A 20351-nucleotide genomic window follows, 5' to 3' on the forward strand; every position below is an offset into this window, starting at 1 on the left:
GAACTACCAGGCACCCTCACCCTCTTACCAAACTCCACCACCCACTTATCAATCACCTCCATCTCCCACATATCAACCTACCTCACCAAGATATTCCCAACCTGCACATGTCTACCAAGCCTAAAATGCTCAACCATCCCACTATCAATTGCCTCCCACACGTCAAAACTTTCCTAGACTTCGACCAAATTTTGACTGAAGACCTCCCAAACAGTATACTACCATTGCTGAACCCATTGACCAGTTGTACGAAAGGCTCAAAGCTGCTGGTTATGTCACCCCTATCTCTGCCATAACCCCTGAGAACCCTTCTCAATAGGTCAACCCAAACAAATCTTGTGCATACCATTCCGGCATGAAAGGACATACCATCGACGAATATCGCTCCCTGAAAGACAAGATCCAGGCCCTAATTGATAACAAGATTATTGTGGCAAAAGAGACTGCTCCGAATATCCGCAATAACCCTCTGCCAAACCACAAGGGTGGAGATGTTCACATGATTGAAATAGAGGGTGATTGGGACCCCAAGGGATCGATCGATTTGATCACAGAAGGCGACGATCCAAAGAAGCCAATAGTCACCTTTAATCCGATTGTAGTCCAGATTCAGCCTTCTGGGGATGCCGAGGTAAATATGTCCATGCCACTTGAGTTTGAAGCACCATCCTCTGCAAAGACACCAACGCCGATTGAGGTCGAATCTATGCCACCAGCAAATGCATCTACACCTTTCGAAATTGTAGTTTTACCGCCTAAGGTGCATGCTCTATTCGGAGTAAAGATAGCTACACCAATTCCGGTGGCAATGTCTGCTGTCACACTATTACATACAAATGCCATACTTTGGGACTACACAGTCGAGACAAGAAGAAAAGGGAAGGTCAAGTTCGGGGAAGCCGTTGCGGCACAGGGTATGACGAGAACCGGTAGTGTTTATACCCCGGAACGTTTGACTGAGTCAAGCAAGCAGGCCTCTGGTCGGCCAACCATCACTGAAATCGGGCCCGATGATCTTTGGAGAAAGATACAAGCCAAGGAATACTCGGTCATTGATCAACTGAACAAAATGCTGGCATAAATTTCTATCCTAGCTTTGCTACAAAATTTCGATGCACACAAGAATGCCTTGTTAAGGGTGCTGAGCGAGGCATATGTACCAAGCAACATCACTGGAGGAGAGATGGAAAACATGGTAGGGTAGGTATTGGAAAGTCACAAGATCACTTTCCATAAAGATGAGCTGCCACTCGAAGGGTTTAGTCACAACAAGGCGTTGCACATCACCGTGCAATGCGAAAATTATTTTATCACCAGAATCCTGATTGATGGAGGATTCAGCCTCAACATTTGTCCGTTGGTAACACTTAGGACATTAGGAAAGGGACTGCATGAGATCAAGAACGGGGCCATCAACGTCAAAGCTTTTGACGGTTCCCAAAGGTCCACTATTGGGGAAATCAGCCTGTGATTGCAAATGGGGCCTACTTAGTTCGATGTTGATTTTCAAGTGATAGACGTATTGGCATCTTACAATCTACTGCTGGGACGATCATGGATTTATGCTGCTGGGGCTGTGGTATCGACACTGCATCAGGCAGTGAAATTCGAATGGAACCATCTAGAGGTAATCATTCACGGTGACAGAAACAATCCTAAACACAGTCTCCTGACCATTCCGTCAATCGAAGGAAGAAGGAAGCTAGGAGGGGAAACTTACCATCACATCGAAAGGGTGAACGCTGTTGAGAAAGATAAATGGTGGGATAACAAGATCGAGAGTATATTGAACTGGAGCAGATACGAACCTGGCAAGGGACTTGGCAGGAACCTCCAAGGAATCGCTAAGCCTATCAATCTAAATAAACATGGCACCACCTTCGGTCTGGGATATAAGTACACTTGGGAGGAATTCAATAACTGGTCGCCACCATGGCACGGTCCTTACTATCTACTGGAGCAGCCAATACCACATTTGGAGCAAACTTTCCAGCCAGCCGATGTTATTTATGGGTCAGAAGAAGAGGAAGCACTGGCAACAGTGAGGAATTTGTTCTTAGAATATGATGATATGGATTGTTGTGTTGTTTTCGAAGAGGAGGGGGAGGAAGGCCCTTCCATACAGGCAGTAAGCAGAAGAGCATGCCTCAATAACTGGACCATCAGAACCACAAGAGCCTGGAAAGCCTCGGGGTAGCAAGGCTGAACAAGCATCATGCACTATCTTTTATTTTTACTAGTTCACTTTCCTTTCGCATTTAAAATTTCGCAATAAGATCTTCAATGTTCAAAACAGTTATGGAATTTATCAAAGCATTTCGATTTTCCCTATAAATCTTACTCTTATTATTTTCTCTCATTACTTTACTTATATAGCATTACTATTACTTATTTTGATGAACCAATGACTGTGACGTGCAACGAGACAACGTAACAAACGGATATAGATTCAGAGGAAGATGACATACCGGAAGAGATTATTAAAGAAGTCGAGAATTCTGGGAGATGCAGAGAATGTCAAAGAAACACGAATCAACATTCATTTGTCACCGTCAGAAAAGGAAGAGTACACAGAATTTCTAAGGGAATATGAGGACATATTCGCCTGGTCGTATGATGACATGACTGGTCTGAGTACATCCATTGTGGCTCACAAACTGCCAACCGATCCAGCATGGCCGCCAGTAAAGCAAAAGTTCAGAAAGTTTAAGCCTGATATGAGTCTGAAAATCAAGGAGGAAGTCGCTAAGCAAGTCAAAGCCAAGGTTCTCAGGGTAGTAGAATACCCAACATGGTTAGCCAACATTTTGCTAGTACCAAAGAAGGACGAGAGGGTCAGAGTCTGTGTCGACTACCAGGATCTCAACCGGGCCAGTCCGAAAGACGACTTCCCCTTACTAAACATACACATCCTGATCAACAATTGCGCCAAGCATGAGTTGCAGTCATTTGTAGATTGTTTTGCGGGGTATCATCAGATCTGGATGGATGAAGAAGATGCTGAGAAAACGGCTTTTATTACGCCGTGGGGGATGTACTGTTACAAGATGATGTCATTCGGATTAAAGAATGTTGGGGCCACCTACATGAGGGCCATGACAACCATTTTCCACGATATGATACATAAGGAGATTGAAGTATATGTAGACTATGTTATCATCAAGTCCAAGAAAGCCACTGATCACATAGAAGATTTGAGGAAGTTCTTCAACAGGCTGCGAAGATATAACCTAAAACAGAATCCCGCAAAGTGTGCATTTGGGGTTCCTGCTGAAAAACTACTTGGGTTTATTGTGAGTCTCCAAGGAATAGAACTGGATCCATCAAAAGTCAAAGCTCTTCAAGAATTGCCACCGCCAAATAACAGGAAGGACGTAATGAGTTTCTTAGGGAGACTCAACTACATCAGCCGGTTCATAGCACAATCTATTGTCATCTGTGAGCCAATCTTCAAGATGTTTAAGAAGGACGCCACTACCAAATGGACTGATGACTGTCAAAAGGCCTTCGACAGAATCAAGAAGTACCTGTCAACACCACCAGTTCTGGTCCCGCCCAAGCCAGGTAGACCTCTATTACTCTATCTTGCGGTACTGGACGGAGTTTTCGGTTGCGTCCTAGGGCAACATGATGAGACAGAGAGGAAGGAGCGGGCCATCTATTACCTCAGCAAGAAGTTCACCCCGTAGGAGGACCGGTATTCTCTGTTAGAACGCACTTGTTGCGCTCTGACTTGGGAAGCTCCGAAGTTGAGGCATTACTTCTGTGCCTATACTACATATCTCATATCAAGGATGGATCCTTTGAAGTACATCTTTCAGAAGCCCATGCCCACTGGAAAGCTAGCCAAGTGGCAAATCTTGTTGAGTGAACTTGATATTGCCTACGTAACTCAGAAAGCGATCAAAGGACAGGCACTAGCAGATCACCTTGCTGAAAATCCCGTGGACGGAGAGTATGAACCCCTAAAAATGTACTTTCCTGACAAAGAGGTATCATTCATAGGAGAAGATATTGCAGAATCCTATGACGGTTGGAGAATGTTTTTTGATGGAGCAACAAATTTCAAAGGAGTCGGCATAGGAGCAGTCCTAGTATTAGAAATCGGTCAGCATTATCCGGTGTCTACTAAACTCAGGTTTCCTTGCACTAACAACATGGCCGAGTACGAAGCCTGCATCTTAGGGCTCAAGATGGCCATTGACGTGAACATTCAAGAATTGCTAGTAATTGGGGATTCAGACTTGGTTATACATCAGGTCCGAGAAGAATGGGCGACCAAGAACTCCAAAATACTCCCTTATCTGCATCATGTACAGGAGTTGAGAAAGAGGTTCACAAAGACAGAATTCCAGCATGTCTCCAGGGTTCAGAATGAATTTGCTGATGCACTGGCTACCCTATCATCCATGATACAACACCTAGACAAGAACTTTATTGATCCCATTTCGGTAAAGATCCATGATCAGCCAACTTATTGTGCTCATGTTGAGGGAGAAGCAGATGAAAAGCCTTGGTTTCATGATATCAAGGAATATTTGACAAAAGGAGAATACCCAGAACTTGCAAAACCTACTCAGAAACGCACACTTCGGAGGTTGTCCAATAATTTCTTTCACTGGGAGGTATCCTGTATAGGAGGACTCCTGATTTGGGATTACTAAGGTGTGTCGACGCGAAAGAAGCCTCTAAACGGCTAGAAGAAATCCATGCTAGGACCTGCGGTCCACATATGAATGGTTTTGTCTTAGCCAAGAAGATACTCTGGGCTGGTTACTTCTGGAGGACTATGGAAACGGACTACATCCAGTATGTCTGAAAATGCCACCGCTACTAGATACATGCAGACACGATCAAGGAACCCCCAAATGAGCTTACTGTGACAAGCTCACCATGGCCGTTTGCCGCCTGGGAAATGGACGTCATTGGACCAATCGAACCTGCCGCGTCTAACGGGCATAAATTCATCCTAGTAGCAATCGACTATTTCACCAGATTCGGGATTCCAGATTCAATCATCATTGATAATGTCTCCAATCTCAATAGTGACTTGATGAAAGCTATGTGTGAAACCTTCAAGATCAAACACAAGAATTCTACAACTTACAGGCCTCAGATGAATGGAGCCGTAGAAGCCGCCAATAAGAATATCAAAAAGATATTGAGGAAAATGATAGAGAAGCATAAGTAGTGGCATGAGAAGCTATCATTTGCTTTATTAGGATATCGCACCACATTCCGCACATCAACCGGGGCAACCCCCTATATGCTAGTTTACGACACAGAGGTCGTTATTCCCTCCCTAAGGATTATACAGGAAGCAGAGCTCGACGATGCAGAGTGGGTAAAGAGTCATTACGAGCAGCTGGCTCTTATCGATGGAAAAAGAATGAATACAGTTTGCCACGGTCAACTTTATTAGAACAGAATGTCCCGAGCCTTCAACAAAAGAGTCAAGCCAAGACAGTTCACACCGGGGCAGCTGGTGTTAAAGAAAAAATTTTCACATCAAGATGAAGCCAAAGGAAAATTCTCTCCCAACTGGCAGGGTCCATACATGGTTCACCGGGTTCTAATAGGATAAGCCCTCATACTTGCGGAAATAGACGGAAAGGTCTAGCCAAAACCGATCAACTCAGATGCAGTCAAGTGATACTATGTGTAATCTTATGCTTTCCTCATATGATGTAATTTGAACTACGCCCGACCTGATTCTCGTTTAAGAGGGGATACGTAGGCAGCCCTATGGGTTCGGTCACAAGTCAATAAAATTTTCATTTCCTCTCGTAATTGGAAACTGGGACAGAATTTTGAGGAGGACCCTCAAAATTCCGATATGATTTCAGTCAGTCATCGCAAGCAGCCGTTAGAAGCATCAACCCAGTAAACTGGGGCAGAATTTTGAGGAGGACCCTCAAAATTTCGTAGCAAGAAAAGTTGTAGTCTCTTGAACCACGTCGCAATCGTCGGTTCATCTAAAGAAAACTATTCTCGATTATGTACTTATGTTATATTTTTTACTAAATCATGCATGTTTGTTATCAAAACTGCTCTGTTTAGCAACGTTACCCTAATGACACATACAGTATCACCGAAACAAAGCCGAGCAGATCGAGCAGAGCCAGCGGGGATACGAACTAACCTTTCCACTTTACAAAACTCATGATTTTTCATTGGATGCAGGCACTTGAGTTGCAAAATCATCGAACATATTATACACTCATATTGTTCAGGAATACAACTCTCAGAAATGTTCACGTTTACCAGTATTTGCTATCCACGCAGGTCGGCGATATTCACTATATCGCAACGTCCCCGGCAGTCACAATGTCGCAACTTGCTATCAGCTAAGAAACTTTATTACCATCTGCCCTTTTATTTTTATTTCTGCATTACATAAGGCTACTATTCTGTCTTCCGAGACTAAGCACTGTCTCCATCTGCATTTTTGTATTGCATAAGGCTACTATTCTTCCTTCCGAGACTAAGCATTGTCTCCATCTGCATTTTTTGCATTGCATAAGGCTACCATTCTGCCTTCCAAGACTAAGCACTGTCTCCATCTGCATTTTTTGCATTGCATAAGGCTATTATTCTGCCTTCCGAGACTAAGCACTGTCTCCATCTGCATTTTCTGCATTGCATAAGGCTACTATTCTGCCTTCCGAGACTAAGCACTATCTTCATCTGCATTTTTTGCATTGCATAAGACTACTATTCTGCCTTCCGAGACTAAGCATTGTCTCCATCTGCATTTTCTCATTGCATAAGGCTACTATTCTACCTTCCAAGACTAAGCACTATCTCCATCTGCATTTTTGCATTGCATAAGGTTACTATTCTGCCTTCCGAGACTAAGCACTGTCTCCATCTGCATTTTCTGTATTGCATAAGGCTACCATTCTGCCTTCCGAGACTAAGCACTGTCTCCATATGCATTTTCTGCATTGCATAAGGCTACCATTCTTCCTTCCAAGACTAAACACTGTCTCTATCTGCTACTACTATTCTGCCTTCCAAGATTAAGCACTGTCTCCATCTGTATTTTCTACATTGCATAAGGCTACCATTCTGCCTTTCGAGGTTAAGCTCTACCTCCATTTGCATGGATAAAAGATCACCACCTTTACATTTGCATGGCTGAAATATCACCGCTTTATTTACACTTGCATGGCTGAAAGATCGCCACCGTTACACCTGCATAGCTGAAATATCGCGGCTTCATTTTACACTTGCATGGCTGAAAGATCGCCACCTTTACACCTGCATGGCTAAAATATCGCCGTTGTATTTTACACTTGCATGGATGAAAGATCGCCGCTTTATTTTACACTTGCATGGCTGAAAGATTGCCGCGTTATTTTACACTTGCATGGCTGAAAGATCGCCGCTTATTGCTTTTTGTGGGCTGAATTATTGTCAAACACTACATTTCATGGGCTGAAAGATCGCCAAATTATCTAAGGGTGTCATTGTTTGGAGACACCATTTACATTGCCCGAGAACACCATGTCATGGCATGAAGATCCCTTTTATCTTTTGCATATCACTATTCAAAGACATCATAGTTTAGAGGCATCATTCTCATAGCCCGAGAGCATCATTTCATGGCCTGCGAATCCTTTATCATACGCTTCACGGCCCAGACGTCATGGTCTGAGGACGTCATCCTAACCGTCTAGAGACAACATTTATGGTCCAACGGTAACTTGCATCATGTTTAAATTTTTGCACAATATACGCTTGTATTGCTCATTTGCAAGTAAATCGGCGAGCAACAGCCATCTCGGCAGGAGCGATCCCGCTCCAGTTCCCGCAGCCCTATTAGACCTTAACCATTCAGCTCAACCTGAATATTGCGTTCGTTCTTGAAAGATCTCCATCGACATACTCCGCCAACGGATCCTGAACTATATATGGCCTGATTCCTGTAAGACCAGGGATATGTAGGCCACTCAGAAGCCAGGGCATGGCCATACCTCTTCAAACCATTTCGTTCGGTCAAAATTGGCCATCATATCTTTACCCGATAACTCTTTCATTCTTCCAGGGTAAAGAGGGGCAGCTGTTGATACCCAATTTTTTCCTGTATTTTTATGTACAAAATACCTTTCAAAATAGCATGTATATACATATATAGGTATGTCCCAAGGTCCAATTATTTTTTTCTAATTTTTCAAGGATTTTTAAATAAATTTACTGCCCTATTTTATCAAGAAAAACCAAATAATTATCCCCAAAATTATCATTTTGGTGATTAATTTATTGGAGTCTCGTGTTTACACTGCAATATGGCTAAGATATTTTTTATATATTTTTTTACAAATTTATTTGGTATTTTAAGGATAAAATTGCATAATTACAATATTAGCCATTTTTAGGTTTAAATTCGTCTCGTGTTTATAAAATAGGGTCTTAGATTTTTAAATTGTTAATTTTATATTATAAACTATTTTAGCACTTTCAATTTGTTTTCAGAAATTCATTTACTATTTTTATAAATTAAATGGGGAAAAAGGGACTATTTAAATTATAATCAGATTTGGCTTTATAATCTAGCCTAAATTACAGCAAACCCCAACCCAAATTAAACCAGCCCAAAGACCCAAGTCCAATCCCTAAATCTACCAGACCCAAACCGGATTAAATCTTGGTCGTTGATCAAAATTGATCAACGGCCCAGATTCACTCTTACCAAATTAAACCCAAATGACCCCCCCAAACCCCACTCATTTCCTCACTCAACCGACTCTCTTCTCTCTCTCTCTCTCTCTCTCTCTCTCTCTCTCTCTCTATCTCTAGATCTCTCTAGAACCTTCCCCCTTCCCCTCCACTCCGATGAGCTCTACTCGCCTTCTCCGGCCATCTCCTGGCCTGAATCCATGGTGGTCAAACCACCTACCAGCCTCCTATGGCTCCTCACGTTTGGTTACTGAAGTTCCATGACTTGACCACGAAGAGCTGGGTCCAGACATCTATTGATTCAAGCTTTACGGCTATCTCCAGCATGCTCCGACAAGCCATGTCTGTTTCGAGTCTGGCCTCGACTCCTCCCGCTTAGATCCAAGCCTTTCTCACCGTTTGGGTTCCTCTAAAAACCCTAGCTTTTGAGGTTTTTCTGATCTCTTTAGATCTGTTCCAGATATATGCTTTCCCTAAGCTTTTAAACGATTTTCTTATATTTTTTCAAAAGTTATGCTTTCAAAACCGTTATTTTTCGATCTAGGGTTTTTAGATATCTATTGGATTTTCTTTTTCTCTTGTGTGTTTCTTATACTATGTTTCTTCTACTATGTTCTCGTTAAGCTTCTTCTGCCATGTTCTTATAAGTTTCCTCTACCATATTTTTTATTTAGTGCCTTTACGATGTTCTAATTAGTTTTCTTCTATTATGTTTGTTATTAGTTTCTTCTACTATGTCTTTTTTGATCTCTTCTGCTGCGTTTCGCATGTTACTTTTCTACTATGTTTCTTATGAGTTTTTGTTACTGAAGGAACATATTAACGGGCTCAGTTCCTTTCTGAAACCTCTGAACCTGTTTCGACTTGATTACTTGTCCTCTCATCTCTGCACTCGATTGATGGTAGAAACCCTAGAATTTGGGGTTTCTTTCGAGTTTGGAAATCATTGGCTATGTGATTTGCTTGAAACTGGTTTTATTTCAAGAACCCTAACTCTTGTAGACCTATTTCGAGTCTCTGAACTGAGTTTTGAAATCTTTGTCTTTCATATGATTCTGACTTTTGCTAAACTCTTCTAAGGTCTTTTACACTGGACCTTTTGTATGCTATTTGATACTATCTATCTTCTACACTGCTAACCTATGTGACTATCATGATCCTGTAGTCTGCTATCTATTTATTTTGCAATTGCATGACACTTTCACTTTGTCCTAAATTCAGCCTCGCATGTCTGATACTTGTGTACTCTTTATATGTGCTGAACTTCCCTTCTAAAGGGCTTTCAAATTTTGATAGTTTCAGACTTCCTTCTGTATAGGCTTGATTGATTTCTTTCCTTGTTTGCTGATTTCCCTGTGACTCGATATAAGTTAAAAGTTTTCCTTAGCTTTTCTGACCTAGTTCATTTATGGCCAATACTTACATAATCTCTGACCCCTTGATTTACTGCATACTGGGGGATCCTTACCTTATTTATTTTAACCGTGTATTTCAAAATCATTCCCTTAATTAAAACCCCTATGTATTTACCCCTAATTGCCTACTTTGCATAAGATGTTTATTTGATTCCTTTCCCTAAATAGCTTTTACCGTTTAAGTCTGAATTCTTTGATTAAAGGAAGTCTTGCATTGATTGATTTTAATTAATATTCAGTTCCTTAATTGTTTTCTTACTTTGTTTCTGCTTGTTCTTCACACTATAAATACCTGTTCTTCATTAACACAAACACACCATCACTCATAGTCTTTCTAAACTTACACTTACACTCGAAAGAAAATATTCTTTCTTGTTGCTTGTACTATGGCCTGTTTACAAGACCTACTGCTTACTTTTCTTTACTTGCTTCTTTGAAAACTGGTATGTCCTGATTTAAGCTTTTAGCATCACAACAATGTGTTTATTTACTGCTTTTGTATGCCTGTCTGCTTACTGTTTCTGTGTGTTTCAACACTACTAATCTCTTTCTGCATGTTCTAGTATGAATCCCAAACCCCTTCCCCTTATGTGTTTAAGCTATGGTTTGAGGCATGGCAATACTACAAGTTATTGTCCATGAATCAAACTCGATCTCTTAGGATCCTAGCCTCTAAATAGTGTGTTCTGACAGGTTTGAGAGTATGCTAGCATCTTCCATTGCTGAGCATGCTTGAAGCCTGTCCTGGCCTAAGCAATAGGCTCTTCATAATTTCTCTACCCCCCTGAACTCCCTATGTGTGTTTATTAGTAACTGTTTCCCTCTCCTTTTCCCCTTTAGTAGTCTATTTTGCACTTGCACACTTTCTTAGTCTTTAAGTTCTGCCCCCTCTTATGAGCCTTGCCTTAGGACCCTTTGAGTTCCCTCTGAACTTGGACACTTGAGGGCTGGCCCTTCCACATTGCACTTATCCTAATCTGATAATACATTTAGGTGTGAGCATTGCCCGAATTCCCACTGAGGCTCTTAGGGAACTTTGACACATTCAAATGGGAGAAAGACTTTGGATCATGTTCTCTTGGAGTTGGTTACCTCATATTTCAGACATGAAGTCTGAATCAGGTTCTCCTTTAGTTGTACTTTTATATCTTTTGATGTATTTTTTTACTTTATTCCGGGTTATAATAATTTGTAATAAACTCTTGGGCATGGTTAGTGAAATGTACGGGTAACTACGTATGCAAAGGGTAGATACCATGCCTATAGGTCATTCTGAATTCTGCATTCTCACGTAGATACTATGCCTACAGGTCATTCTAAACTCTACATTCTCACATAGATACCATGTCTATAGGTGTTTCTGAATTTTGCACATTCAAATGCATATAGAAAGCATGCCTATAGGGGATTCTGAATGTCCATTTTCGCATAGAAATCATGATCATAGGATTACTACATTCATATAGATATTATGCTCATAGGTTTTAAACAAATGTTGCATCTAGATATCATGCTCATAGGTTTTTCTGCCAGTCTTATGCATTTAGATATCATGTCTATAAGGCTTCTGCATATTTTTTTACCATGTCTACAAAAGACTTAAAATCAACTACGCGTAGAAAGCATCTCTATAGGAATCCCTAATCAAATCTGAATCGCTTCTTTCACGTATAGAGCTAAAATCAATAATAATAAGTACCATTAGTTGCAGAATGTATAACCTTCGTTAAACTGGCCTTTTCTTTTTGACTACTGTATTCAGTTTATTTTTTAGAGCTTGTTATTTCATTGCTTTCTGAATTCAGTAGATGCCATGCCCATAGGATCCTTGTCCAACATTTAGGCAAGCCTTAGGGTAAAGTTTTAAACTGAATCTGTTCTATTAACTACAACCAGCAGGCATGCCTAATTCGGGTTTCTTAAATGAATTATGTAATATATCAGTTTGCCTCAACCTTTAAGTCCTCTCATGTTAGTATTTAATCAGGCCCTAAACAGTATGTGTAAGTCATGTTAATTATGTGCTTCTTTGTTTAAAGGAGGTGTATCTGAGCCCTTTTTGCTTGTTATATGCTTTCCCCCAATTTGCTATACATGTTTTGTGTGTCGCCTTAGAATTTTGCCTTTGAAACTACAAATAAGCCTAATACCCCTCCCCTTTAGGATTAGTAGTCCTAAATGCCTCTGGGACTGATAGGATTGGGATGGGTAATAGCATACAATAAGTAAACGAGACCATTCCGCGCTTTAAAATACCTTAACGGGTGGGAAAGGGTAGATATGGATATGATGACCACGCGATAATGTCACGTGTAGCCCCTCATTGAGGAGTGATTACCAGGAATTGTATGGGGTGATCCATATTATTAATAAACCTAGGACCCCCTTTCCCTTTGTTTCTTTGTTTCTTCTAAAGATTTCAGACTATGTCTTTAAGGAAAATCAACTTTCTTTTAGTTCTTTCCAACTTTGTTTATTTGTCAACCATTATGTGAAAATCCCCTCTTATTTGAAGTTTCATTCGCTTACATGTTATTTGCACCTAAAGTCACAACAATAGTCTGGTCGGGAACCACACTAGTGGATCCTGAGGGGTGCCTAATGTCGCACCTCCTTTTTCCGCCCCCGCGAGGGTGCGTGGGGAGTTTTCTCCAATTAAAGGACAGTCGAAACGGGATTTGTTTATTTATTTCAGAGTCGCCACTTAGGAGATTTAGGGTGTCCCAAGTCACCAATTTTATTCCCGAATCGAGGAAAAGAATGACTCTATTTAACAGTCTGCGCACCAGAAATCCGGATAAGGAATTCTGTTAGCCCGGGAGAAGGTGTTAGGCATTCCCGAGTTCCGTGGTTCTAGCACGGTCGCTCATTTGTTATATTTGGCTTGATTATTTTGATTTGTTAAATACATTTTTATTGCATGATTTTATTGTTACCGCTTCTATTTAGATTTAAAGACCCTTCTTTTGAATCGAATCACGCGTACGTATATTCGTGTTATAAATTATATTTTTAAAATATGCGGAGTTGTGTCACGCGCACGTGTACACAATGATATTGATAATATAATTATTTTTTTTTTAATTTTTTTTATTATTATAAAAATAGACTTAAGTTCGAAATTGTGCTTAAATAAAATTAAGGAACGTCTGTCGCTCTTGTATGATTAAATAGTGAACTGCACATCTCGGGTTATATGAAATTAATATTGATGATCTCCGAAGAACCCCTTTTTATTAAAAATTTGCTCGAAGTTGCGCGAACGCATAATCCGAATCGCCTTTAGAAGTATAATCAAGTCACGCAAACGCATCCTTAATTATGCAAATATTCTTGACAGTAATATAAATTCTCTACAAATGTTTATTGCATCCATCTATTTTTAAATGTAAGAGTCATGAGAAATCACTATTTGAGATGCCTCTAAATTCCTTGAAAAGAATTCACAATTCATTAAGTGTTGACCGCAAATTATATTTTTACGTGTGAATTATATTCCTCAAAAACCATGAGTTTAAAGAGTAAAATAAAAATAAAATAAAAATAAACAACGTGTGATTAATACTACCATTTTTATGGTAAATACAATATTTATCTACCCAAAAAGCGAATTGCGTATAAAACTTAGGAAAACAATTGATTTAATAAATGAAGTAATATTTTTTGAAGAATTTTCATTGTTATATTTGGAGCAAACGCTATTTACACATTTTTTGACTTAAAATGTTACAATCTATAAATCTCATCCTTCTTTTACACCACTTGTTTTTAGTCCGAGGTTATAATTGTTTGGTTAATTTTGCTTACGAAGATTGGGTTTGAGATAAATAAACCAATTCTTATATTCTGCCTATGCGAATATTTGCAAACACTAACTCTATATTTTGTAAAAAATCATTGACATTATTTCATATATTAAAAGAAATGAGTTGATCGCGTTCCTAAAATAACTAAGCCATTTGTTATTAAGAAAGAGAACTAATCTACCAATTGATTTAATACTATATTAACCAACTAAAACAAAACTGAAACTTAAACTAATAAAATTTAAATGAGTAGAAGACATCCTTATAATTCCAAACTTCATTTACTTGCCATGTTGAAGCTCTTCACAACATGAGTTTAAAAGATATGTACCTGATATTGGAAGCAAAAGAAAATGAAGATGAAAATCAGCAACAGTAATAACAGTGTAACAGCAACAACTGCCCAGCAACAGTAACAACCCAGTAACAGACCGGTGGAGTAGTAATCCCAAAAACAAAAGCTTTAAGCTTTAAATGAAACAACAACCATTGATACTAATTTCAAACAAAGAAAATAAAAAGCTGAAGATTTTTTAGTTTTTTATTTTTATTTTGAAAGCTTAAATATTTTTCGGAATTTTTCTTTCTCTTAAATGTTCAGCCTTTTTTTTCTCTCTATCTGTATCTGTGTATTTTTCTCTCGTATCTCTTCTATCTCTGTTCTTGTTATCTCTTCTTTGTCTCTCTGTATTGTATTGTGTTCAAGACTTCTTCTTATAACTCATCCCATAAACCTTTCAATTAATTAAAATTCATACTTTTTCTCTACCCAACCCATTATCTTTCCACTCATCCCCATTACATTAAATAAACATATCACACCACCCCATTATATTTTGTCCCCCATGCTTCATTTAAAATAATGCAAGATTCCCCCTTTAAATTAAATCTTGTCCCCCCTTTATATTAAATAACCATATCACAACCCACCCCATTTTATTTTGTCCCCCATGCTTCATATAAACAATTACAAAATGTACAATTCCTAAACTACCCCTCTGACCCTATTGCAAATTACTATTTTACCCCCGAAAGTACTATAAATTACCAAACTACCCATCAGCTATAACACATCAATTAATCAAACTTAACCAAAATATAGACAATATGATCAATTTCTAACAATGTTCAAACAACAATATGAACACGGATGAACATCATAACAACAATATCACATGAACACGATTTTAACAACATTTCAACAACAAATCACATGAACACAAATTGAACAACAAAGAACAACTAAAATTTGATTGAACAATATTTTAGCAACAAACCTATTTTCGGATTTAAACAACAACAACAAACAAGTATATTTAGATTTCTAACTTCAATCATATTGAACTTAAAATCAACTACTAACAACATTACAACAAACAATTCTTATATTAAACTTTAAACAAGATTATGAGACCAATTCAAGAAATAATCATAAATGGTAAACAAGAAATCAAACTATACAAATTTCGGATTCAAGATCAACCAAACAAAGTATGAACATGAATGAAAATATTCAATAACAATAACAAACAAACTTTGTTCAAACTTCGAATTAAACTTAAACAAAACAAATAAACATATTCAAATCACTAATCTTCAAATAATCAACTAATCTTTCTTAAATTAAATCCAACGAAACTTATAACAAAGATGCATGATCCAAAAATTAAAACCAAAACATAACTTCACATTAAATCACTAAATTAAAACCAACTTCAAAAAATGAATACGAATTAAATCTATATTAACAACAAACAACGGATTTAAACGATTTAAACTAACACCTTTCTACATTAAAACTAAATCCTCTTAAAATTAATAAAACAAACTGAAAATAATTAAATTGAATCTTCAACTTAAATCTAACAACAATATAATTAAACTAACAATTTTTATCTAAAACAAAATAAGAAAAATAAAGCAAACTTATGCTAATTCAAAATCTGAAAATATCAAACAAATTATGGACGTAATAGAACTTAGAATAACTAACCGTGAATGACCAACGACGAACATCGAACGAACTCTAAACGAAACCAACGAACTTGGGCATAAACGGACTTGAAGACGACAAAGAAACAAGCATCATTTGAGGTGAAAGATGAAGAAAAACGCAGCAAGAAGCAGCTGGAACGGAGCAGCAGTAGCGCGATGGAGTTGGGCTTCGATGAAGAAGAAACAGCGGCGTCCATGGATGTCGAGCTCAAGCTTGAGCTCGACGAAGAGGACGAAGGCAGACCCGGCGAGAAGCAGCTGAAGCAGAAACGTGAGCAGCAGCAGCAATGGTGAAGCTGAAGACGCAGCGACGCAGCAGCACGACGGAGCGACAATGGAGCTCGTTTTTGGGCTGGTTTCGAGCAGCTCTCATTGCTGCGTTTTGGAGAACGGAGCAGCTTGGTCGTTTGGACTTGAGGTTGAGAAGATGGAAGCAGAAGGACCTCCATGGATGACGAAGGAACAGCAGTAGCAGCTGCAACGACTGGAAGAAAACGCAGCAACAATGGCGGACGTGAAGCTACTCCAATGGTCGTTTGGTTTCGACAACGGGAAATGGGGGGAAAGTAGCCATGGCTGCTCGTGTTGGGGTCGATGGGACGATGGAGAATGTCGTGTGTGTGTGTGTGTGTTGAGGTGGTGGAGGCGTGAGGAAGGGCTGCCATGGATGTGTGCTTGAGAAAGCTTGAGGAAGAAGAAGAAGATAGGAGGGGGGCGGATGGTTTAGCAATTTTTTAGGGTTTTCTTCATTTTGTTTTGTTTTGTTTTGTAAAATGTAAGACAAAAGGGTTTGGGTCTTTTGGGTTATGGACTGGGTCGACCCAGTTCGAAATGGACTGGGTCGTAGGGAAGATTGGGCCATTTTTGGGCCTATGGCTTGAAATCGAAGAAGAGGCCCAATTCCGACTTTCTTTATATTTTCGCTCTTTTTTCTTCTTTTATTTCTCTAAAACTAAATTATAAAAATACTTAAACTATTATTAAGAATTAAATTAAGTTATAAAAGCGCAAATTAACTCCCAATAACAATTAACGCACAATTAAGTAATAATTAAGCATAAAATTGTATATTTGGACATTAAATGCTAAAAATGCAAACGATGCCTATTTTTGTAATTTTTAATTTTTGTAAAACAAATTTAATTACTAACAATTGTAGAATTAAATCCTCCATGCGAAATGCAACATATTTTTGTATTTTTAATAATTTAACAAATAAACATGCACAGACAAACATACAAATAGTTACACAAAATATCACAAAATATCACAAAAATTGCACACCAATGAAAATTATTTTATTTTTGAATTTTTTGGGAGTAATTCTCATATAGGGCAAAAATCACGTGCTTACAGCTGCCCCTCTTTGCCCGAAGACACGAAGGGTTTTCGTGCAAAGATAAAGCGAGCGATTTTTGCCCATCCGAGTACTCCGTGTGAAGCATTTTTTTGAAAAAGATTTGACCGAACCTTTGCTTCAAAGGTTTCCTACATATCCTGGGCTAAACAGGAATCAGGTCAATGTAGTTCGGGAAATTTTGGTAGCTGGGACTACCGTGAGACTGCAATGTTACTGTTGTTGCATGCTATTACTACTGCTTACCGATCTCCTTGTTACATCTTGCTTAAAAGAAAACAAGAAGCTAGGCTAGAGTACAATTTGTTTTTGTTGCCTTGCTTCCTTGTCTGCTTGCATTTCTTCCGGTGCTTTTCTTCTTTTGACACATGTACTTGAGTTTGTACTGTGACCTCTTGTTGCAACCTTCTGTTTCCCGGTGCCGGGGAATTTTATTGTTTCCTGCTGGGGATTCCTATTGTAACCCTCTGTTTTATTGTCCTCTGACTTGATCTTGAAATGTATGCCTCTGTTATCTGGGCGGGCTCCCAACTTCAATACTTGAAAATTAAAGACTTGAAATCATTCCTCTCTTCAGGCGGGCTCCTGACTTCAAACAATACATCGCCATTCCTTTCTTTAGGTTGGCAAGATTTCAACAACTTTTAAAAATGCCTTTCCTCTCTTCAGGCGGGCTCCTGACAACAACTTTGAAAATAATCGTCATTCCTCTCTTCAGGCGGGCTCCTGACTTCAAACCATACATCGCCATTCCTTTCTTTAGGTTGGCAAGATTTCAACAACTTTTTTAAAAATGCCTTTCCTCTCTTCAGGCGGGCTCCTGACAACAACTTTGAAAATAATTAACCTCTCTTCAGGCGGGCTCCTGACTTCAAACCATACATCGCCATTCCTTTCTTTAGGTTGGCAAGATTTCAACAACTTTTAAAAATGCCTTTCCTTTCTTTAGGCGGGCTCCTGACAACAACTTTGAAAATAATCGCCATTCCTCTCTTCAGGCGGGCTCCTGACTTCAACCAATATATCGTCATTCTGTTCTTCAGGTGGGCTCCTGACTTCTTCTTAAATTCTTCATCCTCGTTCTCCAGGTGGACGCCTGACTTCTTCTTAAATTCTTCATCCTCATTCTCCAGGTGGATGCCTGACTTCTTCTTAAATTCTTCATCCTCATTCTCCAGATGGATGCCTGATTTCTTCTTCAATTTTTTTCATCCTCATTCTCCAGGTGGACGCCTGACTTCTTCTTAAATTCTTCATCCCTATTCTCCAGGTGGATGCCTGATTTCTTCTTCAATTTTTTTCATCCTCATTCTCCAGGTGGACGCCTGACTTCTTCTTAAATTCTTCATCCTCATTCTCCAGGTGGATGCCTGATTTCTTCTTCAATTTTTTCATTTTTTTTAATTATTATCCTAGGAGAAAATTCATCAGACTAGGATTTGATATCTTATCTTAGGAGAAAGATTCATCTGACTAAGATTTTATCTTGGGAGAACAATTTCATCAGACCAAGATTTTGACTCTAGGAGATAAATCGTCAGACTAGGTCCATTTTGTTGTGATCTTAGGAGAAAGATTCATCCGACTAAGATTTTATCTTGGGAGAACAATTTCATCAGACCAAGATTTTGACTCTAGGAGATAAATCGTCAGACTAGGTCCATTTTTTGTGATCTTAGGAGAAAGATTCATCCGACTAAGATTTTATCTTGGGAGAACAATTTCATCAGACCAAGATTTTGACTCTAGGAGATAAATCGTCAGACTAGGTCCATTTGTTGTGATATTAGGAGAAAGATTCATCCGACTAAGATTTTATCTTGGGAGAACAATTTCATCAGACCAAGATTTTGACTCTAGGAGATAAATCGTCAGACTAGGTCCATTTGTTGTGATCTTAGGAGAAAGATTCATCCGACTAAGATTTTATCTTGGGAGAACAATTTCATCAGACCAAGATTTTGACTCTAGGAGATAAATCGTCAGACTAGGTCCATTTGTTGTGATCTTAGGAGAAAGATTCATCCGACTAAGATTTTATCTTGGGAGAACAATTTCATCAGACCAAGATTTTGACTCGGGAGGGAAATTCATCAGACTAGGACTTTTTATCCTAGGAGAAAAATGTAGTAAAGATCAATGATTTGAGAAACTTACCTTCGTAATTTCTTCTTTTCTTTTCTCCTTCCTTCGCGCTGCTTTGTTCTTGCTTGCTGGGGATAATACCACTGCGGTAGTTTTCTTTCTTCCCCTCCTTCAAATTCAATTTTTTTTTCTCTTTTTTGTTTCAGAATTTATTTTCTCTCAACACTGCTGGGGATAAAAGTGTTATCTTCTTGGGATAACGTCGTTGAGGATAACGTTGCTGGGGAATTTTATCCCTTCAAATCGATGCTTCATTCTTCTGGAAGCTCCTGGGGATGATAATGGCTTTTGTTTTTCTGAGCACAAATGTCATCCCTTTGTTCTGTCTGCTGGGGATCAATTTCCTCCATTGGAAACTTATTATAATGGGGCAACACTGGTTCAAAGACCACTTCTCTTGAGACTGGTGTTATTTTTTATTCTTCCTCAAATGGGTACCTGACTTCCAGAAAATTTTCCAAATGAAAGGAAAATTTTCTGCCCCAGTTTTACAGTCTCCCTTATGGCATGCATTTCTGTCATCAATGCCATTTCTTTTACCTGTTTCAAAACAAAATTTGTTAGCTTAAAGCGTGGTAGTTGGTTGTGATACTCCACTGGGACGGCTTTTCCCTTTTTCCTTCCTTGCTCTGCATTCCACAAGGGATGATATTATTTGCTGGGGATAATCCTTTTCTGCTGGGGATATCCCTCTTCTTTCGTGGCATGGCTCGGAGACTTGCATTTTCCCGACCTTTTAGTCTCGCATGAATTTTCCAAGTCATGCTTATTGCTCTCCTTGTTTTGTCCACGGGCCTTGGCCTTGAGGTTTTAATAACCTCTGATTTCGGCAAGGATATCCCTCTTGACACTCGTCGATCCTTTTGTCAATTCCCTTTTGCTGGGGATATCTTTCTTGACATTGGCCTCGCGCTTGTTCCTTCCTGACTATATCACTTGGATGTATTAGTC

At 39.1% G+C, this 20351-nt stretch overlaps 1 protein-coding gene across 1 annotated transcript; it reads left to right on the forward strand.

Moving 5' to 3' along the window:
• The first annotated feature begins 3794 nt into the window (after nt 1-3794).
• Nucleotides 3795-16192, forward strand: LOC138879980 (uncharacterized). Its single transcript, XM_070159629.1, has 3 exons — nt 3795-4205; nt 4320-4625; nt 15971-16192. Exons 1-3 carry the CDS (start codon nt 3795-3797, stop codon nt 16190-16192), a joined length of 939 nt encoding a protein of 312 aa, XP_070015730.1.
• Nucleotides 16193-20351: the final 4159 nt, after the last annotated feature.

Source organism: Nicotiana sylvestris, chromosome 10 (assembly GCF_000393655.2).
Source record: "Nicotiana sylvestris chromosome 10, ASM39365v2, whole genome shotgun sequence".
Lineage (NCBI taxonomy): Eukaryota > Viridiplantae > Streptophyta > Magnoliopsida > Solanales > Solanaceae > Nicotiana > Nicotiana sylvestris.